The 26,035-nt window shown below is 38.8% G+C and overlaps 1 protein-coding gene across 1 annotated transcript in view; it reads right to left on the reverse strand.

Moving 5' to 3' along the window:
• The window catches only part of fstl4 (follistatin like 4), a 196,909-nt gene that overhangs the window by 49,128 nt on the left and 121,746 nt on the right, over positions 1 to 26,035 (reverse strand). Inside the window, exon 6 of the mRNA XM_022762535.1 lies at positions 23,823 to 23,943. Coding sequence (XP_022618256.1) covers positions 23,823 to 23,943 — 121 coding nt within the window. The remainder of the gene's footprint in view (positions 1 to 23,822; positions 23,944 to 26,035) is intronic.

Consider the following 26,035-nt stretch of genomic DNA (forward strand, 5'->3'; position numbering starts at 1 on the left):
AAATTTGCAATTTGTATGATGTAAATTATGATGTATCTGATCAATGAATGAGCAAACACAAGTAAGATTCTGACCAAGCATTCAGTGTCAATGTTGACACTTGGTACCATGAAACCAATTTGAGCTGGACTCAAAAAGTATTGGTGTTTAATTCCAGCACGAATAGCTACACCCATTTTTAATTCAACCACAAAAGATAATTTCCACTTTCAGAGCAGCTCTATAAAAACATGTCCAAACACCCTCCCATGTTCGGCCCGTTCTCATATCACCCAGACAAATTGCATATCCACAGGCAGTGCCTGCTCTACCCCGGCTGGCTGTGGAAGGTTGTCATGACATTATCTAGTTAATGATTCCTATAGTTTTCCCCTTTCTCCCAAAATAGCTCCAATGTGTAAGTTAGTAATTGACTTTCTGGGGAATTCAGGAGCTCCACTGATCAATCAGCCCTGCTAACTGAGCTATGGACGGGCTGACAGAACCAATAGGGAGGTTTCCTGTATCCAGCTCTGGAGGGACATACAGTACAGCGTGAGTAAGGAGAGGAAGAGAGAGAGAGAGAGAGAAAGTGAAAGGAGAGGGAGCAAGGCCAAATACTGTAAGAGAGAAGTAATGACAGAAGAAAGCAGTTAAATGACAAAAAACAGGGTGTGTGAGGACAAAGAAAACACTGATAAGGAAGAAGAAAACATATGTAGTATGTAAAAGAGGATGATCAAATTAAAGAAAGAAAGACAGGGCCATAAGAGAAGTAGTAAAAATGTGTGCGTGTGTGAGACAGGAAGAGAGACAAATTCAATTCAGAGCACGTAGACGATCTCCCAGGGAATAACTAATGTGGTGAGCTGAAGACTGCGGCTCAGAGTGTTGTCCCTTTCCACTTTTATGAGACCAGCCCCTCGTGAGCTGGAGTAAGACATCAAGTCACAAAGCAGAGGAGCAGAACACCATGACTTTTTTAGAGGGTAAGACAGATAACGGAGTGAAAGAGAGAGAGGTGGTGACGGCCAGAGAACAAGGAGGAGAAATAGAGAGACAGATGGAAAGAGGGTTATAGGTGAAGGAGTGGGATGTGAGGAGCCATGTGAGCGGGGATAGGAAGCAAGAAAACAAGCTGACAGACACCCAGTAGGGATAGATTTGTTGATTTGTGGGTCAAAAAATGTTGAGGCATCTAGTTTATCACTGGGATAAAGTGTTTTAGGTGTGTAGCTTTCATATAACCACTGTTTCAACAGCATTAATGTTACTGTATTTCACAATTACATGTAGTAACTGAAATGATGTTGAAAGAACAGGTATATAACCTAGTCATCTAAAAACCTCCCAGTTTTCACCTACACATCTTTTCACCTGAAAATGACTAAATCCATGCTTAATGGTCTAGAAGCTCTATCCACATAAAATAACATGATATCTATGAATAAAAATGCCTTTAAATCACGTTAAGTCCTTGCTCCCGACAGAGAGCCAATATTCAAGAGAGTTTTCATCAAAGTGTCCAGCCTGCAAATTTTACACCATGACATCCTTGAGATGTCTGAAAAATACAATGCAAATTAGAAGGGTAAAAGCAATTAATTATCTCAATAGAACTAGGTTGGAACAAAGTGAGTGCAAATTTAATAATGCTGTGAAATGGGATTGAGGGAGATTGTGCTGTGAGGTTGTCTAAAGCCACTTTTTAACTGATGTGCAAAGTAAATGGCCAGACCTGTTGTGTCCTTATAAATCAAAATGCATTTCCATTACCATTTACTGAAAAATTATCTAGACAAAAATCTCCATCTTGTCAACATAAAGACACTTAAATGTATTTTTATTCTTAGACTTCAGTATTTTAAAATTCACAAAAATGGTTTGATAGAAGCCAATCTAGTAAATATTTCATTGCTCTTCTTAGATCTGCGTCTCTCTGAAGTTAATGCATGTGTGATAAAGTCAACCACATTACTAAATATGGCAAATGTGCTTTTAGCAACAGACCCTGTAGCTGTAGAAATCTCTTAATAAACCAGTCCCATAGGGCAAAACACCACTTTGCATGTCAGGAAACATTTTGTCCTCAGCTCTCCTCAGACTACACTTTCTCTATAGACTTACCCACAAACTGATTTATGTGTTGTGCTCTCTAGCGACACTAGCATCACTGGGGTCAGTGTCACTGACAGTGAAATCACACATTTGGATTAATCACGATCTGCGATTACCAACTCTGACAGATAAAGGTAGCCTATGTGAATGTAGTTTTATCACTCTTACTTGAGATTGGTTATGACATACAGTAAGCTTCGGGAGAAAAATAATAATGTTAACAAAGGCTGTGAAAATGTAGTAACTTAGTAGCTTTAAAAGTTGATAGAATATGATTGTTAAACAACAACGTTGCATTCATGACCTATTGTATTGTTATCATAGGAAATAAAATAGTTTGATAAAAATCCACAACATATAAAGTTGTAGAAGACTTTCTTGTTTGTGCCTATAAAGAGTATACATACAGAACATGGGGATTTCATGTGAGGCTTGTGGATTTTGTATTCCTTTTTTGTTTTTCAAAAGTTAAAGCAATCCAGGAATAATTTTGGTGATTAAAGGTAAAATAAGTCCATGACAACTTGGCTGACAGGTTATTTTAGACATATATATGTCTATATGTTTATATATAACATACAGTATTGCATATCAGTGACTGTACAGTTTTAATGTGAGATGCTACCACAGTAATGGCTGCTTGTTTACTTTAATCCTCTTTTCTGGATCAGAAGGGTGTTTGAGCCCATCAGAGGACAGACAGACGCATGCACGCACACACGCGCACACACACGCACACGCACACACACACAGCAAGAGCGACACACTTACAAAAACATGTTCTATTGGTGAATAAAGTCTTCAATGCTTTGGGCTAGTGACAGTGACACCTCAGACACCCCACATTAGAAAGCCAAAGTGCTCTCCCTCTGTGTCTCTCTGTCTCTCACACTGAATGCGAGCATTGGTGAGGAGTAGTGTATCACCCGTGACATGTACACCCTCCTCCCCTCATGTGTCATGTATGCAAATATATGCACGGTACTCTCGATTATTCATATTTGACCCTCATGAAAAAAATATCCTCATTTGGCCTCATTTGGTAAATTAAGATTCAGGCATTAATGATTAAGCTCATCACTAAGTGAAAAGCAGCTGCTACAGTAAGTGGGCTTGATTTGCCAGCCTTCACACTTCCTACATGTTCCTGCAAAGCTGCCAAGCTACTTAGCAATGGAGTCTTGTACGATTCAAAGCAACCTCATGCTGGTGTCATGCTTGCACTTTGGTAAGCCCCCAACTAAAACTGTGTTGTTTTTTTTACAGGAAAGAAAATGGATTTTCTCATTGATAGTTGCTATGCAACCACCAAAAGGTCATGACAACAGCCAATCTTAGACCACCAGGCAATGGAGCACAATAGTAATGTGTCAGGCTGTGGGTAAACACAGGTTCCTCAGCACAGAGTACACCTTCAATCACAGGGACACATGCTGACACCTGTTACTCTTATCATCGTTTATTGTCCTGCAAAATTAGGAAAAATGCTTGGAAAACCACCCGGAATACATGCAACAATATAGTATGCAGTATCCATGGTGATGCTTAAAAAGGTAGGTTTGTGCTTCAAAGTCTGCTTATGAACCTGTCATGAGCAAAATAGCCTAAAGAATGAATGAATAAAGATGTGGGTACTGACTATAGATGCAAAGTAAATCCATCTAATAAAATAAATTCTAAAACACAAATTTGTCATTTCACATTTGTTCATTAATGAATGTACGAGTGGATAATAATGATAAAATTTACTGCACTTACATGGTGCTTTATAATTAACACACACACACACACACACACACACACACACACACACACACACACACACACACAACACACACACACACACACACACACACACACACACACACACACACACACACACACACACACACACACATCTTGCTCAAGAATACTTTGAAATGTGGACAGGACCAGCCCTGCGATAAATGGAAGACACGCTCTACCTCCTGAGCCACAGTATCAAAACATGTATACAGTATGTGATTTTATATTGTGACATAAATATACAGTATATTGTGATACACACATTTTTTGGAGATTACATTAAAATATTTTATAGATTAAATAACTGGATGTTAGTTTTAACCTAATTCGGTTAATTAAATACCTAAAAAAATAAAAATAAAAATCAAGGTAGTTCAACAAATTGAGCACAAATCATCACAATCCAATATTACAGCCCCATTAAGCAGCCCTGCTCACTGATATGCAAGATTTCCAACATTGTTCTAATATAGGCATTGATATTAAAATGTTAGCTAGCGCAATATAAATGGTAAAACAAAATCTCTGCTGGCTGACAAGTTTTTATCATCCTATGTACATATTGTTACATCACCCAATCCCAGGCTGACGCAGAGAAAAACTCAATCCACAGATGCTCAGTTTACACAGCGTTTTCTTTTTAATACAACTGATTTATAAACTGATATAAATTCTCTGAAATTACATGACACGTGATAATGTCCTCTGTGGCACACAATGACACCAGCAGAACATACAGGCAGACACGACTCCCACCATGTGTCACTGTGCATTCGGTGTGAGGGCTGCTCTCTGTAGGTGGGCTGCAGCTATTAGTAAATATATCATGCACGTTTCAAACACACTGAATTAATAGTATATTGTATATTATACTGTACATGTGTACCCATTCAATAACTATTCACTCTCAGTTAGTTACTTCTATGCATACAATATATATCACATCCCATATTTTCATATATACTGATCATTTACTCACGCTCACACTCATATGCTCCTTTTTCTCCATCTCTAATGCATACACTAACCCCCCCCCACCCCCCACCCCACCCCACCACACACACACACAACACACACAACACACACACACACAACAACACAAACATGACACACACACACACACATACACACACAGTAACTCAAACTCATGCTGGCGTGGTGATTATTCATGGGAGGGATATGGGGATGAGCAATCAGCGGCCAGCTCATTAATCACACTGGATGCAGACCCTTAATCTCCTCCACAGGTACAGAGGAATCCTCTGCTGCCGCTCATCATTGCTTCTCTAACTTCCCCTTCTTCTCTATCTCACCCTACCTCCTTCTCTCTTCCACCCACCACCTCATTTTCTTTCAGATGCTTTGTTTGCATCCTTGGCTATTTCTCTCTGTCTTTGTCCTTCACAGGGCCTCTCACACTCTCAATATCTCTGTGACTCTGACTATCTGTCAGTGTTCCTTTCCATCTCACTCTTTCCTTTTCTCTCTGGTTTTTAAGCTGTCTCTCTCGCTTCCCTGTTGTTCTACTTTAAGTGCCTTCTTTCCTGGCTGTCTCTCAACTTGCTAGGAAAGCCAAGATGGTGCTTCTTCACCAGTAGGGCCCCTTAACTAGACAGCGAACAAGTCTTGTTAGGATCACAAAGAGAAGACAGAGAGCAAGCCAGTGGAGGAAGGGTAGAGTAGGAATATGTGTGCAGGAAGGAGTATCTTAAAACAATCTGTTCCAAGCTGTATTAATAAACCAGGAGCAGCAGATTGGCAGGAGATCTGGCTCTGCTTGCTCTCCCTCCTCGGCTGCATGAGCGTTTAAAAAATCAGATCGAGAATACTTCACTTCACAGCAGCTGGACACCTACTTTGTGTGTGTTTTGTGTTGGTTAGAAGTTGATGAGAACCATTTTTGCTGCATTGCTACTAAATTTAAATCAAATAATAGGAGGTTAGTTTATGGTGAGTGCATGATAATTTGTCGAAATTGCTACTACTTCTTTTTTTTTTTGGCTGAAAAATAACTTCCAGCATTTCCCAGAACAGAACACACAGTGTGATAAGATGGACAGCTAAATTACAAACCTGTCTTTTGAAAAACCACGTTTTAAAAAGCCAGAAAAAAATATTATTATAATGCCTTCACAGGATTATTATAAGATATTTCTCCAGTTTATTGTCTTATTTGAGAGCCACTTCTTGAGTTACGCACTAAAAATAAGCCTGCTGCTTTCAACAATATGTATTACTCAAGGTATCTACCATAGTCCTCCTAGAAGTGCAGACTCTCCATGCCATTTAAAGGGAACAATGTCTCCCCCTGCATTATTTAATGACCAATTTTGCAGGAACAGACTGCTAACAACAGAGCCCGTTTCGGAGGTGGGTGTTGCTGCTAAGCACCTGAGCGCATTGTAAGGCGACAGTGGATTTACAGAGGACGAGGCTCAATAATGAACCGGCATCAGTTTGGTAATGAAAGGGGAGAGCTTTCTTTACTGTTTCATTCAGTCCCTTAGGCCGGTAAAATGAGCAGATTAATTGCCTGTCTGGAGGATTCACAGATATGTTTACCTAAGTAGAAGATCTCCAAACTCCAGATACCAACTTTTATTTTATTAATATACATTCAGTTAGTGTGTTGCTTTACAATCGGGTCTGTCATTTGAGACAGAATCACAAACCTTTGCTGCCCCTTGTCCCTTTAATGCCAAGCCTGTAAATCACCTTGTGCTAATACAGTTGAAAGGAAAGTTACATCAATATTGGCTTTATCACATGTCACACTGCAAGTCATTTTTCCAGAGCTTTTCCAATGTTTCTAATGTTATGACTCCCTAAGTTCAAACATGCTGTGACCCACTGGCATTGTCACATTATATTGACTGAGATGAAAGCGTTTAGGCCGTCATGTCTTTCATGACATTTTTCTTTTATTAATAGAGCCACAGGACCATGTCTGTGCTTTTTTCAGTTTTCCCTAGAAAAAAAACCCTTAACCTTTCAAAATTCCTTGAAATTGGCATTTCATATGATGTAACTCAGAAAATGTGTGACAATAATGATAAAATAAAGTCAGTTTGTTTTGACTTTTATTTTAAACTGTATTAGCTTGTGAATATTTGGGAACTTTGGTGTGACAGCTTTTACCTGCGCCAAACTAATAAATATCATTATTGTATATGCAGGTTTTATGTATCCAGTTTGATTCCTAAAAGATATCAAACATTATGAACCGTGCAAAAGTAAATATATGACTCGCAAACATTACGTGCATCTTGTATAACTTCACTGTCTGTTTCATGATCCATTTAAAAAAATATATGCAGTCTGAAAGAAATGGTAAAAGATGAAGAGTTCATTTAGAGAAATCAAGTTCAAGACAGCTTGGAAAAAATCATATCTTCACACCCTTTGATTTGATAAAAACTGAGGACATTTTAAATCTCAAAGGCCAAAAAAAGTCATCCTGCTCTGAGAGGCTGAATGGAAACAAGCTGACAGTCTGGAGCTAATCTCCCATACTTCATTTGGCCGGATGAAACCCAATTCATTAAAACGATACTCTCATTTGATAGAAGCATAAGATCTCTGACAATCTGGATAATCTTTCATCTTTATGGATAGAGGAAAAGACCCCCCCTCCCCTCTTTCTACTAGCTAGGCCTCCTACTGTAAACTGCAAAGGCATTTTCTGACAGGGTTGGCTAAGTGGGCTTTCTCATTTTAAAACCCCTTCAGCCTTGTGGAGGAGGAGGGTAAGAGAGATTAGTGGCCTGCAGCACAACTCTACACTGCAGGAGTCACAGCTTGACCTGACCTGAGGGTCCGCCTTGATAGAGACAGAATACACAATGATATACTGGGGGCTGAATGTGTGTGTCTGGAATGTATGTGTTTAAACATGCACGTCTGCATCTTGAGTTATGCACAGGGAGGAATAAAATCTATGCAAGTTTTCTGATGTAGACAAATGCATAAATTAACCAACATCAGTCTGATTAGAGCTGCAGGACAGAGGAATAGAAACACCAATAACTGTCTTTCATGTAGCTCCCATGAGGGCTGTTTTCCAGAGAAACCACTCCGATGTTAAAGGGGTCAATGGACCCCTGAATTCAGACTGGTAAAGTGGTGAGAGCACAACACTGGGTACTGTATTTTGAATTTGATTAGTTATAGTACAATTTAGAGAGGTTATGTTTTTTTTCTTCAGAGAGAAAGAGAGAGGTGAAGAAAAAAGAAAAGAAGAGTCTCTATATCCACAGAGACAAATGAAAGTGCATTGTTTCTCTTTCATTTAAACTCAAGTTATTTGCTCTGGTTTTGCACTGAGAGTACACCGTAGTCATCTGTCAGAACTAAAAAGTGCTGTTTTACAGTATGACAAAGTGAAACCATTTCAGCATAACAGTCCTGTGTGTACATACATAGATATTTTAAGGTTACTAAACAGCTTTTCTACTATTAAAACTAGGTTGCCCATGCTCACATGTGTTTAAACAATCCATTTAAGATTCTTAAAGTAGAGGCCATGGTAGTAAAAATGCTGTTCATCTATCCTCCCTTGGTGATAAATCTGTACTAGTCCAGTGTACACTCTAGTACATCCTTAGACCTCAGCATCAGTTCTCACACATCACAGAAAACGATAACAATACTACTACAACTAAAAGAGTTTTGGCAGCCTTAACTTCGCAATCCAAAATTGGTGTAGTTCTGTGTGTAACTCGAAGAAAATAGACTTGATATGTAAAGAAAATGTTTCGGGTTGCTGTACAAATGAAGTGGAAGTGATGTGTGGTCCATTACAAGGCTGGTCAAGATAACTTTGTAATCAAATCTGTTCAATCAGATACCATGGGAAATGCAGCACTTAAACACAGAACTGAACCAGTACTTTACCAGTCCAGTGGAACAAAAGGGTTGAGTTCACAGGGAAACTAATTTGTTTTGTGTTTAATTGCTTAATATTTTTTTTTTGAGTTAAATGTAAATACCATAATGTCTGTTATTTTCACTTAAGAGGTTGAATCTATGTTGAATATGCAGAAACAGAGGCAGGTAACCAGATGATATAAAGTTTGACATTCATTTATTCATGTAAAATTATTGATCCAAGGAGGGTTTGCTGAGAACAACAGTGCTATATATCATATTTATACAGTTCTAGATGTTCACACCAGCATATTTTGCTTCAAGCAACTGAACAGCTGCACCTTCCTGAACAGCATGTTGCCTGATTCTGGTACCTCACTAGATTTTGGTTGAATAATTTAGCTTCCTAAACGCCTGAGTATATGCCTCTGACCAGCTTGGTAAGCACCTGTGTCACTCATCATCTAGAGTTAGGATGCAATTTAGGAGGGCTGGGCGACATGATGATATATGCTGCGAGAGACAATAAGAAATTAGTTGTAATATCATACTCTTAATACTGTGGTAGCTATCGTTTGAGTGAGTTAGGCTATTATGGGTTGCAATACTGGATTTTCCAATAGCAACTCAATAGCATCTTTTGTTAGACCCCACCATGCCAGGTAAAAACCCACTTCTGTCCATCTTTACACTCCAAGTTTGACACACAGGCTCTCTCAGAAAGTTGTAATTGCAAAACCCAAACTGAGTAGTAGTAGTTATCAGAAGTGTACCATACAGTGGATATGAGTAAAAGTTAATATAAGTCGAACCTTACAGCTTTTGTTTATTTATATGCACGGGACAGTGCACAATAATCAACATTGACGTGAACATCAATGTAAATGTGCTGAGGTCAGCTTGACAGCTAATTTCCACCTGCAGTCCCAACATAACTATAAATGATACTGATAACAAGCATAATGAAGTTACAATGAAAATAAGTCAGATAGGAAACAAAAAGAAATGTACTAAAACACTTTCCTAGCAATGTTAAACTAACAATACAATCAGACAAGTATAACACAACAAACAAGTTAATCTATAAAACCATCAGAATGTAAAGCTCTGAAATAAAATCTATAGAGGAGAGCTAATTTTCCTTTGAGAAAATGCTCCTCAGAGTGTGTCCCTGATATAAATATTAATAGCAGAAACAAAACCATACTTGGCTCAGGTTTCAGGGTTCTTTACTCTAATGACAAGGGACTTTGTAGAATTATGAATGAGCACCTCTGGATAAATAGTGTTGATTTATCTAATTTACCATCAAGACCATTTGTGGAATTCCAGGAATCCATGCTCAGCTAATTTTACAGTAAGTACATAACACAACTGGAAAAATGCATTTTTTTGATTAAACTATTACAAATGACTTGTGAAAACCTCTGAATACATGCATCAGTATGTATGATGTCAAACATTATGTTCTTGCTTCCAGATGGAGGCCCACCTTAAATTTACATCTGTTGATAAAGTCTATGTCTGTGAGTTAATAACACTAATGCTTTCATAACAGAAACCCTCATTAAAACTTAGAATAATAATAATTGCAATCTGTAGTCCTTGTGGCATAGGGACCACTCACAAAACTGGCTGATCATTTTACTCTAGTGAGGATGTAATAAGTCTGATTTTTTTTTTTTGGCTATTAAAAACTTCAGCCATAATTGTGACCATCATGTTCACAAAAACACCAACTGGAAAGAGAACTCATTCATAGACTGAAGCCTCTTCATATCAGTGGACTGAACCATGGAGAGGAATTTTTTGAGATTGACTTTTTTATCTGATAAAGATGAGTTTACTTAAACATTCTGATGCTGACTTGAGCAATAAATATTGATTTTCTTGGTGAAACTGAGAAGCATCAGTTGACTGGTACAAATTATCGTTGCTTCTTTCTTTTACACCCTGGTAAAATGTGGGATGATTAATTAGCAGAAAAGCGAACTAAACAGGCATTGTAACATGGTACCATTATAACCACTAACGGGGCTTTTAAAAAGCTGCTGATGAGTTGATGAAGTTGATTAATTGCTCCATATTTTCCCCTGGAGTACTCTCTCTTCCCCCAACCCTCTCTCTCTTTCTCTCTCTACTGTGCAATGAATTACAGGAGAATAAAGTTTGTCTACACCATGCATAAACCACACTAAATTATTATGGATCCTCCAAGCATGACAGGAGTTTTGAAAATAATTATGAAAGTTTCAGGCTAAATTCCTGCATGCTTAATGATTAAACTCTATGTGGGCAGCGAAGAGGCTGGAGGGTAGAACTGTCTATTCAAAGTGAAAAGGACATGGGTTTAATCCCCAACTGAGGCTTTTCCATAAGAATCTGACCTCAAGTAACTAGTGACCCGTGTGTTTTCAGAAGATAGTATGCTAATGTTTGCCACACACTGACTTTAACACTCACAATGCAGGTGTGAGCAACCTGGCCAAAGGCATAATTTTTGTCCAGCAACTGCATGCTGAATGACAACACAAAGGCTCTGCCATGGCTGATTCAGAGCTTTTTGTTATGTCAATTCCAGAATCAGCGTCCATTATGAGATGTAAAAGACGCAATGTCAGAGAGGACATGGCACCTTTGAATTTGTGTAGAGACTCCCTTTCGCAGCTGCGCTCCTCTGTGGTTTTTGACCTCATTTCTTTCTGTTCATATTTATAAAAAATGTGATAGACCAATAAGCTGTCTGAATAAGCTTAAACAAAAAAGACGCAACTATATTTCAACAACAAATGAGACAATAAGAAGCATCTTTACACCATAGTTACAGGCTGCAACAGCCAATCACAAAACAGGTTGTGTACCTGAAATGCCTGTAGTCACAGAAGTAAAAACCAGCTAGAATTATCTCATCATTAGAGCTCATTCTCCTACACACACATCTTTAAAGAAGGGCATTACATTAATTCTTTTCTTGTGTGTAAAACAAATATTCTTGTCATGTTGCGAGTGATGGGGGAATTTAGCTGCTTCAAACTTTCTAACCAGTGCAGGAGCTGTCTACATGCCACTGTATTCCTCATTGTTGTAGCTGTGTTCCTGACATCAATCCGTCAAACTCAAAAGCTTCTGCGTTTCTTTCTGCATTTCCGCTGTGTAGTACAACAACACATCAAGGTGTTCCACATGCGTGCAGCTTGTAACAGGGATTTAGCCTTGCGAACCAAATACAAAAAAACTTCATCTTGGAACAAAGAAGCCTGTGAGCTTTAACCCTCAAGCCAGCTCAGTGCATGTTGTTTGAGAAGACTGGGTTGAATAGGAGCTTGTTGCCACAGGAGATGCTGTGTACTAGCACTCTGCTGGGAGCATGCAACACTGAGCTGAGCCAAAGAATCAGACCACACTCCTGAGAATAAAGACTTTGGAGATATGGGATTACCTGCTCTTCTCCTTCTCTCTCTCTCTCTCTTGTACACACTTGCTTGAAAATGCTTGACTATTTCAGCTTTGTGAAGCTGTCAAAGCTGCACTTTCAAAGTGTACTGAACAAAAAAACTCTGGCTTTGAAAATTCTTTGAAAGCCACTAAATGATATTGGCTGCTGGTGTGAGGGCTTATACAGGAGTCATGTAATTCTTTTTCAGATATCAGAAGGGTTCCAGTTCACTATGAAAACTTTAAAACAACAATAAACTAGTCTTTCAAGTTTCATTTAGACTGGTTTTCCAACAAATCACCTTCAACTCAACTCCATTGATGTTTCAATACACCTTACCTACAATTGAGAAATACACTATTCAAAGCTTGTGCCCAGTAACAGTGCAGTCCGGTGCAAGTACATGTCCTGGTCATAGTTCAGTTATTTAGCCCTACTGTGTGAACAATGATGCAACAAACAAACAAAAAAAAAGATGCAGTGATTGGACTGATAAAATACAAATAGATTTGGGGGCATCTCGACTAATGATTCAAATTATTGGCATCTAAGGGACTGTCCCAGTAATTTGAGTGTTAGACCTCCTTGAAATCCTCCCTCTGAGTTTTGCCTCACTTTATAGTACCAACAGAGATGACACAGAGCAAAGCATAGCTGTTTTTTGTGGATTTCTTTCACTACTAATGATGTGTTTGGATACCTGCAGTGGTCCACAGATGCAAATATACATTATTGACTTCCTTTATTGCATCTGGACACTTAGACAAACCTGACTAAGCAGGCCTGTGTGCTTTTCGAGAGTGGCAAACTTAACGAATTATACAAATTCACAACTGAAAACAGCCTAATGCTGCCAAACTCTTACTGTCTCTAAGCATCACTGAAGTGCAACTTGACACTTCTTATTCAGGGAGACAAGCAGGAGTATGACTCACTCACTCACTTTCTTCACTGAGTTACTATTTCCCAGATGTGTGTAAAGTTTGTAAAAAGGTGTCCATTCCATCTGCCCTTCATCTGTCCTCTTCGCTGCTAGCTTCAGCTTTGTGGGTATGCCTTCCCCACTCCTCTCTTCATCCTCACTCCCTCCTCTCTCCTCCTCCCACTTTGTCAACTCTAATCTCTCATACCCTCCACATCTCCCCCCAGTCGTTACTGCAGCCCCAGACTCTTGGAAACATGTAATTGTGTATTACCTTCTCTTGTTTTCTTTCCTCCCTGTAGTCCCTGATTACTCCTTACCCTGCTGCTCTCTCACCCCGACTCTGTGCTCCTCTAGACCTTGGCAAACATGTGGAAACATATAATTATGCATCACCTGCTCCTGTAAATCCTCTCTATCTCTCTCTGTCCTTCTCCTTTCTTGACACTTCTGGCTTCCTCCCAAATCCTATTCTCTCCTTCCTCCCTGGTAAACATGTGTAAACAGGCAGCATAGCCAGGTTAACATTAGCATCTTTTTGTGGCTCTCCTGCGTTTGTGGTCCTTACTCTAATCACAACACAGTTTCATCCTTTTGAATATGGAGGAACTAAAATGAATAGCCCCTTAGGTGTTTGTTTGGGTTTTGGTTGTGTGAGATTCGGCTGCTTGTGAAATAAGCACTTCAGCTGGGAGCCACCACAGCTAGTCACTCTCATTCTCTCTCTCCTTTACCTCGTTCCACTCTCTTTCATCCCTTTATAAGATGTGAGTGTTTGTCGAGTTCAGCTTAATGACGTCAATACTGGCCTCCGTTCAGCTCCAACATACAAACAGAGGAGAAATCAACTCTTTCATTTAAAAAAAAGAAGCTTATCACTATAACCAAGCCATCTGGACCAACTCGCTGATGATTTACAAAGAACAGATGTTTACCTGAAGAAAACAACACTCCCTCTGAGTGCATCCATGGGAAATATTTCTTACTCTTTCACACAGAAACGTTGCAACAGCACAGTACCCAAAAGCTGAGGTTATCCAGCCATGACAGATTATGTGGTTGTACTCTAACCTTGTTGGGTTGTCTTGTGTTCTATAAATCTGCTACCATATACTTTCCTTTTTCTCTGCAAAAAGTCACTTTTTCTCGCCCTTTTTCTGCTGTGTTTATCTCCTTTGTTCTGAAAGAACATTTTCAAAGCTGATGAAGGTGGATGCTGGAGGGGATTTTGTTGAGGAGATGAGAGGAGAAAAAGGGGGAAGAGCACCACTCCCATGCAAGCACACACAACCAGAGAGGCAAACACACACACATCCATATAGACACATACTTGTTTGAAATTGCAGAAGGGTGTTAAAATAAGAAAAAGAGAGAGAGAAAGTGGGGATTGTTTCACCAAAGAGGCAAGAGAAAGAGCAAATCAATGGAGGCATGATAATGAATTATTTCCTCGCCAGAGCGGGAGTTAGAGGAGAGAGATAAAAGCAGACCACATGCTGCTCCACTAACAGCCTGGGGGCAGCTGCCTGTGAATTATGGTGCGTTGGAACACACTTGCCGCCCTTGGGACCCATTGGTTGCAAAGGAAAGAGAAAGGAGAAAAAAATAAGAATAGCTGCAAAGAGATGGGGGGACCAGAAAAGAAATGTTAGAAAGGGTAATAGGTCAAAGCAAAGCCCCTTGAGTCCCTGCGAAGCATGGATTTACATCTCTATGGCTAATTAGAGACGTAAAGATGAAATTAAAGTGGTGGAAATGAGAGAAGGATAGATAGATGAGGGAAATGGAGAAGCAGGGGTGGGGGGCTGCGTTGGATGGGATTATTCAGCATGTGTAATTATGAGAGATATTAGACGTCTGGTGGAACAGTGAGTCTGTCACCAATAAGAAGTCATGTCTTAATAATCCTTACATGATGTTGAAGATGTACTGTGAGATTTTTACAAGAGTGTTTTTCCCTCCCATAACAACATGATCTGCACTTAGAAGGCCTGGATTATTCAGCTAGTGTAAGAGCTAGAGACAAATGAATTACAAGCGCAATTTGTACCTCAGTGCACCACGTTCAATGTACCAAAAGCAAACATTAGTCTAACTCCTCTCTTTGTTCTTCCTCAACAAAGACATACCGCTGAGACTATCCCAAATTTAGGTGCTTGATTTATACTAAGCCTTAACAACTAAAAAAGAGTTGTGGGAAGTTTATCAATATATACTTGAAATATTCAAATATCCTGTTGGTGACTACATAATGATTTAAATAAGAATTATGGGATACATTAAGATAGAATCTGTGGTTGTAATCTGCTTGTGGCTAATTATTTGAATGTTACCTCATTGCAAGCAGTACAATGGTAAACTCAACTGAACTTAATAATAGAAAAATCCCCTGCAACTCTTACAGTTGTATACATCATCCATCTGTGATGTTAAGTACTTCTTGCTTTACTCACTGTTGTAATTTTTGGATTTTGGATTTTCTGATGTTTCATCTATTTAATTTATTGATTCAGTATGTTTCCTAAAATTAGTTTCTCTCAGAACACGTCTGAATTCAATATAGCAGTTGTTTTTATGTCAGGTGGAGAAACCAAACACAGTAGTGCAATAAGAGCAACAGGGCAAATTTTACCAATTTAGAAGCTATAGAAATATAATTGTGCTCCTTCTACTGTAGCATCTTGCCTTGTATTTGGTTTTGTAGGGCTGACAACAGATCTAAAGACTGTTAAGATAAGATTTTGGTCAACTTTCATAAGATTTCAAAATATTTCATAATGTGACATTATGAAAGTCTGGCCAAGCAACCATAGAAATATGAAAAAAGGAAAGTAACACCGTTAGAAGTGAAGTACACCACCAAAAGCTTTTTATTTCCTTCAAAGATTGTTTTGGGTTTATTTTCAATGTAATCAGCACCTTCAATGTCTGTGTAATTGGCTACTGGGAAAGAGAGCAGCTGTCTCTCTATATTTCAGGCTAATTTACTGATCCATATTAGCTTGTGCATAAGCAAGTGCATGTCTTCTCATAGGAAAGGTAGGCTGGTAGTATGGCTTGAGATACTGTCCCCCCATATGTTTGACTGATGTCTGCACAGCAGCAGGTACTGTATTTGTCTGGACAAAGTGTTTCTGAGGAAGACTGAAAATCACTGCCTGCTAATATATAACCTTTCCAGTAACCGAGAACATCAGCAAGGGCATGAGTGAGGTATTTGTTGACACTAGCCATGATAAGAGCAACAACTCTGGAGTGTTAATTCCTTCAGTTTTTTAAAAATAATCACAAACATGAAAAAAATATCAAAAACAAAATATCTGATGGATATAAGAAGAATAATCTCAGTGTTTGACAGCCAGAAGTTGTTTATGCTTGAAAAACCCATAACGAAATGAACAAAGGAAAACTACAGTCTGGGCCAATTCTCATTCCCTGGTGTTTTTTCTTTTATTATTAATACAAAATAAAGGCTATAAATATGCAGCTAAGTCTCCCTACAAATATTGTTAACACTGAATTTACATGCTGTGCTCAATTTACATTTCATTTTTCCTTTTCCTCTGCTCTCCTCTCCTTATGTTCCTTACTCATACACACTAAAGATGTCCACCTGCCTGCAGTGTGTGCACTCTGGGGTAATATAATCCTGTATCTCACACCCTGCACGTCTCATCTTTAATTGTTGATCATGTGCAGTGTTCATATTGCTTACTTTACTGTAGCTCTTCTTTACTGTCACTATTCTGTATCTCTTCTCCTCTCCTGTATTAGCGGCATCAACTAAGTGTTGAATAAATGATTCAGGGATTAAACAGACAGCCACAGTTGCTATGACAACTCACTGGGCATCTTTCACTATTGTATTCAGAACAGACTGCTGGATGACCACTGGCTGTACGGTGAGTATGTGTGCAACTGAATGTGTAACAGACATGCATGTGTACAAATGTGAGTGCCTGTATGTGTGAAGTAATTATGCAGAAGTGAAAATTTACTTTGCTGCTGGCCACGTGGTTTTATGTTGGTAAGATATGTTTAAGAGGAAGTGGCTAAAAATAAATGATTAATGCTGAGAGATGAAGCTGTAGCAGTTAAACAAAAATACTTTTGTGAAGTTTAAAATAATACTCCAGGATGTCAACATACAGATAAATATACATTTTACCACTTTATATTTATGAATGATGTAACTTAAGATTGATTAAGATTGATTTATTATGTATGTATGCAATGAAAATAGTTATATTTACTGCTTTCAATAGACAATGCCGGCCAGGTGTTTGGCTAAATAGTGTTTCACATTAACTAATGTGATTTTGTAAGTGGCAGCAGTGATTTGTTTGGATTACAAAGGAGATCTAAGTGGTTACTGTGAGCTACAATATGCCTGATTATACAGTGATACCTATAGGACACTAAAGTTGTGTTTGACTTTGATTAAAAATCCCTTTTCCTCTGCCTTTCATGAAAACAATGTATTTTTAATTGTTACCTCAGTATGGGTAAAGAAAACAATTGTTAAAAAAAAATAATCAATCTCTCTCTCTCAGTGCAGCATGGAAGAAGTGGGACCAAAGCCTCAACACTCCCTTACCTGTTACTGCAGTTACTGCAGACACTGGGTAATTACCCAGGAATAGAGACGACACTTGGAAAGTGCCAGAAAGCCCCTTATACACACCAGCAATTAGCTGTAAAGGTCCATTGAGCGGTAATGAGGCATAAGGCACTGGCTAGGGGAGGAAAGGAAAGGAAAGAAGAGGAGAGGAGAGGAGAGGAGAGGGAAGGAAATGAAAGGAAAGATAAAAGCAAAAGACAAGTGTTGAAAGCAGGTGAAGGAAAAAATGAGGGGAGGGTTGGCGAAAAGACAAGGATATGTTGGAGACAACATGGACAGGAAACAATGGAAAGCAGGGAAGAGGAGAAGGAGGAGGGAATGTTATTGTACGTGTGTAGAAGGAACCTCCAAGACCTCCCCTTCAAAGTCACTTTGTTGTTAAGAGCTTAGCTGGAGGTCTCTCGCCCACTTGGCTGTCAGAGAACAACAGGCTCCCCTTGTAAAAGTGATATCTGATCTCAGCAAGATCATTCGTGCAGATTAAGGGCAAACTTGAGTAACATGAAAGATCAAACCTTGACGGGAGCTGCCGGGCAGCCACACAAAGATATTATCTTGCTGCAGAGGAATCAGGGCTCTCTTCAAGCTTCTGGATACTTACAAGGTGCAAAATGGAGACAGAACCCAGCAGGAAAAATATTTCAAGCTAATGCAGCTGCTGGATTTCTGTTCTACACAAAGAAATCTTTCATGTGTGATTTCAGTTTTTCTGTAAGTGTGGTTCTGAAATTATTAGTTAATTAATTAAAAGTTGTCTTTCAGTACGAGCTTCATCCCCTTGCCATGGCAACTTTGAATACTGCGTTGGTTATAGACGTACACTTACCAATGTGCTTATCTATTTCTGTCTGCATACTGTATATGTATGGATGTACATAGATGATTTCAGGTGGGTGTCCCTGAGTGTATGCACCGCACAGATACATCTATGATCCACAGGCAGGCATAATGCACACATGTTGGAAATAAATTTTATCCTTGGTAATAATATAGTATCTATGATAATAACATTATCTAGTATTTTTGTCAATTAAAGTTTTAATAACATGCCATGTGTGAATAAGATAATTTATTCATAGTTTCGTCACAGTTCCACAAATTTAAAGATGTGATTACCCTCAGTTTATCATCATTGTAAATTAACACAGTTGAGTTTCTGTTTTTTTTTTCCTTTGCTATTTCAAGGCTACAGTTTGGTCTCTTCATTTGACATTTAATTGAATATACAATCTATCAATTAAATGGGAAATGAGTAAACTGTACAAAGACTTGTAGGTTTTTCTAGAATTTTGCCATTACAAAAAAGAAATAAAAATAAAAGAATGTTAAATGTAGTGAAAAGTAGATGTAAAAGTCCAAGTCTATGTGTGATTTTCAGATGATTCATTATTTTACATGAGATCAATTCACATATAGCCCCTGTATGACAAACACATGTCCATACACTATGTAAGGTAGAACAGCACACGTGCTTGCATGCACACACGCATGCACACTCATACACGAAAAACCTGTTGACCTTTATCTTACCCCGGCTGCTAATTTTCTGCCACAAACTGACCAATTACAACCATTTCATTTTCATTCCACTATTTCCACATTCTCTCATTTTCAATTTCATTTCTCTAGCTGGGCTTTCCCCTCCAGAGTGAATAAGAGGCTCTTCTTTCACCACTGGCTCTTCTCTCCTTATCTTCCCTCCCCCACCCTTCTCAGAATCCCTTCCTCTCTCCATGATACTCTCCTTTCTCCTCCTCCTCCATTTCATCCTCACTTCTCCTCCTCATACACCTCCTCGCTTCCATCTCTGCTTTTTCACCCTCATGATTAATTAGTCAGACATGCTGAGTGGCCCTGCCAGTGCAGCTCTGCATCTCCATATAATTCCACTATTAACTGGAGTCATGGAAAACAAATAGACTCAGAGTGGAGGAAGAATGATGATAAAAATGAAGTGACCAAGCAGAGGAGAAGAAATGCATGTGTGAAAAAGATGGAGGAACAATGGAACAAGGACAAACTAGCCCAGTCCTACACGCCCACCAGCTGTTAAATAAAACACCTCTAGTTAGCACCTTTACAGCTAATGGTTCTGTTAACATAACTGTATAGTTAAACGCTCAGCTATATCTCTATTAGGTCCAATAAGCAAACTTAAACTTCATGAAATCAGACACCTTCACAGATATCAAAATACTAGAGAAAAAAAGATCAGTCGCTGAAAATGGAGTTCGTTTGCTGATCAAAGTGATGACTTTCAGGTACATTATAAAGATTATAACCACAAACTTTTCAGACAGCAATGTCAGCACATGATGATGGCCAAAAAAATGATAACAGAAAGATTAAGAGTAACAAAAAGTCATCATCTTCTCCTTCCCTTTTCTTCTCATCTGTTCTTTTTAAACTTCCCACCATCCTCCTGCTGTCTTTCTGCTGCTGCCGCCCTGCTGCTTTCTTCTCACATGTCGTCTTTCTTCTGGTGTTTTTTTCCTTTGCTCCTCTGTTGCGCTCCCAATTTGCTGGCTTACCGACCCAGAGTCAATCATGAAGATTTAGTAAAATAAACAAGCTGGTGCTGACATAGGAGCAGGGCTCCTGGGTATTAGTTTGAATTCATGACTATAATTGTTTATCTTTGTTGTGCTGCTTTCATGCTGATCTCTGCAGGATGTGGAGGGTCTCCAACAGTCCCAAAGTTTCTGCATTTAAGTAAAGACAACTTTTTAAGTTTTTGACCATAATCACACTAAGACCTCTAGTTTAAGGCAGTAAATTGGAGGAGTAATGGCCAATAACACCACAGTAGTGAGCTGAACCTGATGTGGATGTGTTATGAAATCCGCTGTCTTTGTCTTTCCCAACTCCGTGCTGCTTTCCAATGCAATCAGCGACCTCTACCTTGTAGCCATAATGACACATGGTCTACTGGAGGTGTATGCATTGAATGCATGTACTGTACCGACTGTGATGAACTACAGATACTGTGGGAAAGCCAGTATTACGAAGTGCAGTGCAACTATCTCAGACGATACATTTACAAAAGATTACTCATCATACAAAATGCACATGCAGCCCATGTATCACCTCTGGGCAGCTTCATATATTACACATGCATCCTTAAAGGAGCTCTGACCTTGTGTGACTGTGTATGTTACATCTGCGGGCTACAGATATCTCTCAACAAGCTTGCTCACCTATCAGCTGTTGTGCTAATGCGCTGTTGTCTTTTTCCGACCAGTTAATGTGATTCATTTTGGCTATGGCAACAGCGCTGATGTCCGCAAAGCAAATTTCTGCACATGTATTACTATGCAGTTATTGTGTACAGTGGTTCTAATTTGGATACAAAGGGCACATGTACAATCCATCCACTCCTACATAATGTTCACACTGTAATAAATGTTCGGAAAACAGAACCCAGTGAAACCGTACAGCACAAGGAAACTACAGAGCTGATTTAAAGTCATTATGCCCTTATCTCTGTCCTGCAATATGCTCTATGGCAAAGAAAAGGTTGGTTATTCACTTCTGCTGTAGAACAGAACAAGAGGTCGTTCTTTTTCCGGCTTTACTGAACTAAACATCATCATCCAGAAATGCCAAGTGTTCTCTCTGTCCAGCTTTTCATTTGCAGATCTCCCCTGTGTGTTTTGGACTGTTGGTCAGACAAAAGCAGCAATCTATAGCCATCACATTAGGCTCTGGGAACTTGTGATAGACATTTGTCACTAATTAAAAAGTAAAAAAAAAAAAAAAAGATTAAACAACTTATAATGTACACAATAACTAAAATAATAATAGGTTGCAGCTTGAGTAGAATACAAAATGTAGGGTTACATACTGGGAATGCAACTGTTAAATCACTTACAAGCACTACAAATACATGATTTAGTAAAGTGAGTTATCAGTTTTTTTCAAGACTTAAGATGAATTCATTAATTATAAACAACCATGAATGCTATAAAAAACAACGTGTAGTATTTTGGAATAAATAAATGTAAGGGTTCCAAAGGTCTTTTCTTGTACCATGTACTCCAAAGTAGCCACAATACCTGATAAGATAATACCAATAACTATCATGCTGTGACTTACAAAGCTGATTATATAGGAATTAAAGATTTTGTGGTTGTACTGATTGGGTCAGAAACCGCTTGTAAATGTATGTGACACAGATATATATGTGACTGTCATCTCCCAGTTACTGCCAGTAATCTTTAAGACGACATCAGTCATATTCAGTTAGCATGATTCTATCATTATAATTATGAATCCATACATTTTGAGAAAGAAATAGGTTTTTAAATAGACTCTACTTAACAGAGGTGCAAAGGAGGCAGTCAAGAAAAGCAAAAACAAGTGTGTGAAAACAACCTGCTGGGCTTGTAAAAGGTAGAATAAGGGTGAGAAAAAAATCAATAAGAATGCAATCATTTCAAGGAGTACTCTCCAAGCATATTCCCCTCTATTCAATTTGTGGTAAAAATAAAAAATAGATCTGGGTGGCAACAGAATGGAGCTTTGTAGAGCGGTGTGCTTGTCAAGGTTTATACGTTAAATAAAGCAAAGACAACAGAGGGGGCAAAACAACAATCAGCGTTTCTTAACAGCACAAGTTCAGTGACTGTGGGAGCTACAATGAATCTGGAGTTATCTTCTTGGGAAATGGCCAAAGGATTTTTATTCTTACATCAAAGCTGCAGAACACAAAAAATATCAACAGAGGAGAACCATGAAAACTTAAGGAGAATTGCTGAGTACACTTCCTACTGCTGCGCTTTGAGTTATAGGGTTTCCAAACATGACTAAAGCTGTATTTCAGCTGAGATCAGACAACCAGCTTGACGCTAAAGTATCACCCGTGGCAAAAAACTTTCTCACATCATTTAGGTGTATTATTCCTATTCTATTTTCCAAGCTTATGACCATATTGTAAGTTTCCACCCTGCTAAACACACCTGTGATTCCTGGCTGCTCTCCTTCCCAGACCGCTCATTGGGGACATCACTGATTGCATCCAAAAAAACACACACAATACACAGCCTCACCTGCACTTATACACACACACACTTACATGCAAACTTGCACAATTCAAAACCATCAACATTATCCAGAACACCAGATGCGCCACTCAAAATTAATTACTCCCCCTTGATGTTGCCCGTTTTGCAGCCCAACAGTTAACCTTGAGCATCATCTGATCAATAGCTTGTTTTATTGCTCCCAACCCACTCCTTCAACTACTTGTCAAACATAAAATGCATTGACAAACGCATCCTAAAACCTGCAGGCAGGCCTGTAGGTAAATAGGTACCAGGAGATCTGCTCACTGCCCATCTGGAAGGTGAAGGGAGTGTAACCAAGTAATAGCAGGATCGTTCCCACTAAAACCAGTCATTAGCAGGCTAAATAAGTGCTGAGGCTTAATGGACCCGCACAGGCTGAAGGTACAGCCTTAGAAATGGCCACCTGCCACAGTTGACTGCTGGATTCATCAGCTTCATCAGATTTTATCACCATTTTGGGTTCAAATATAGGTTATTTCACTGCAGTTCAAGCACGAGATGGAAGACGAAAAGAAGTTTGAAAACAAGAGTTGCAGAAGGTTGCCATGGCATCCAGGATTTTTGATGGTGATGCTACAGTAACATTAGCGGTGGAATTCTGATTATTGGTCTTAATAAGGTGAAATCTGCTTGTGCTCTCAGCTGCTGCTCAGCCGAAACCCCAAAGGCTATTATGGCTGTTCCAGATGCTATAATCATAGCTGGGTCTGGGCACATGGGCTAGTGTGTAATTATCAATTTATCTGTGGCTGAAACACTTTTATCCTGATGTGGAGAGGCTGAATGGCTGGGAGGACTCCAGTTTCTAAATAGTGGTGACAGTGAGCTGTGTTTTTAGGTTTTAAAAGCATGGGTGACATATTTATTTCACTGTCAACTGTCAACTAAAACAAACAAGTTCAAACTGGGCATGTTTGATTAACAGAAAATGTAGTAGGTTAACTTGGTCTTTGGCACAAATAGTTTTGAGGAAAAATCGACAAAAATGAAAAGGGAGACTGACACTAATGGACAGAAAAAGAGACTTACGGAAAGCTGTATAGAACTCATGCAGGCTGAGGTGTCCGTCGTTGTTGTAGTCGTCGTAACGCAGCAGGTCCTGCATGGTGCACTCCAACAGGCTGTCCTCGAGGTGCTCCTTCATGGAGATCTAACACACACACACACACACACACACACACACACACACACACACACACACACACACACACACACACACACACACAGAGGATGTGTTAAATCATATATCAGAACAAAAAAATGTCTTCCTTAAAACAAAAATATATATATAGATATAAGCAATTATCCTACACAGCTACAAAATCAAAATTTCCACACCTTATCATAGCCTTACTTATCATTTCTCTCTTTCCTTCATCTTTTTTTTTTTACTCTAAGCTATCTTCTGTAAGATAGACCCACATTATGCACATTCAATATTAATGTAAATCTGACATTTTGGAGATACCACACACATTTAACATTTCAGTATTCTTCTAATAGCGTAGCCTTGGCACTTCTTGAATATAAACAGCTGTGCTCAGCCTGTCCCCTAAAGTAACCCAATAGGGAGAATCAAAAGATCCTCCATGTAATTACAACTGTACATTTGCCTACATTCTGTATTTTACATATTTGAGTTATTATGTATTATCTAAATTAGACTTCTGCTGCTCTCCGTTACAAAAAGATATAACGTAATTCTCATGAATGCTTTCACATTTTGCTGTTCCAAGTGGTACAAGAAGTGATCAATGAGTGTCCAACAAAAATAAATTGCCTGAGTGAATATAATTATCATTATAAGCAATGTCTAACATGAGCTTTTCATTCCACTGACAAAGAGAATAAGATTTCCTTTAGAAGGAAAACGCCTCATGTATATAAACACCTGAATCACAGAAACTGGCTCATTCTGAGAGTAATTACACCCTGTTTAAAAGGAGTGGGTTAAATATGTAATCTGTCATTTAAGTGCTGTCTCTGATTACTTTCCATTTTAAGAATACCTCTCTCTTGCTGCTTACACTTGCGCATTCTGCAGCTGAGTTAATTCATAGACGTTCCCCTGGGAAGACGCACCACTCTCTCCTCCACTGTTTGTCATTTATGAGCCCTCTCTCCCACTTTAATGGTGCATCTTTCTCAGGGGAGCCATCTTTGAATAGGTGATGTTAAGCAGTTTTATGGAGATAAACAGAAAACCCAGCTTCTGTTCAAAAATTCCACTTGCACTACATTGTGTAAAAGAAACCATCTTCTACAAAAGCATTATGGATGCCAATAAAAGTGGCAAACTCTCAATGCAAATCTTTGTCAAAAGGCTTCTCATGCTAGAAAGCCGGATTCTGTGTTTAAGTGCTGGAAAAGCATTTAAACAGGACGTCTCACCTTATTATTTTATCCTTATCATTTTATTCTTGTGGTAATTTTCAATTAAGGAAAATATACCTGGCCAAATTAAAAATAACAACAAAAGTATCCACTGTAAAGTAAATGAATGTGTCTACATACAGTATATGTAGAAAATGTACAGATACTCTAGGGAAACAAAATAATGTGTGTGACCTTCACAAGATTTCAGAGATACTGTGCTAGTGAACACTCATTTAAGGATTTGTGGTTCACAAGACCAATCATCTAGGTTAAAACCAAGCTTCATTTATTTAAAGAGTCAAAGTGTTTTTAGATGTCTATGTTAGATACAGCTGGGGTTTCACAGCATTCAAATGGCTTTTTCATTGTGAAGAAAGTCTTAACTACATGTTGAAATACAGTGTACAAAATAGTATACACAATCACATTGGGCCTTGTTTTAAAGTCCCTGCACACCCACACAGGTGTTTTCAGACACTGGCTGGACCTGCAGGAAATTATGTGAATGATGGAAGATACCCACTTAACTTGATAAACTCAGACTATTGAAGCTTCATATTAGTTCCAGGTAAACAGAATGTGTTTTGTTGTCAGCTAGATATAATCTGTGTAGTTTCAGGTTTATTCGTCCATTCATTGACTCAGAATTCAGGCTAAAGACACTTGCCTTTGAACAACGTAAATATATTTTATTTTTCTACTCCATGAACAGAGCTGAAATCTCAGGAGGAAAACAACTCTGAGTCAGCAGCTGAGTCAATGTGAGCCTTCCAGGCCGACAGCAGGTCTATATTAGATTTTACTCACCAAATGTGAGTAAGGCAGGTGTATCAAAATGCACAGATAGATCAAATTAAACCGCTCAC

The sequence above is a fragment of the Seriola dumerili genome, unplaced genomic scaffold, assembly GCF_002260705.1.
Source record: "Seriola dumerili isolate Sdu_G_001 unplaced genomic scaffold, Sdu_1.0 BDQW01000449.1, whole genome shotgun sequence".
Taxonomy (NCBI): Eukaryota; Metazoa; Chordata; class Actinopteri; order Carangiformes; family Carangidae; genus Seriola; species Seriola dumerili.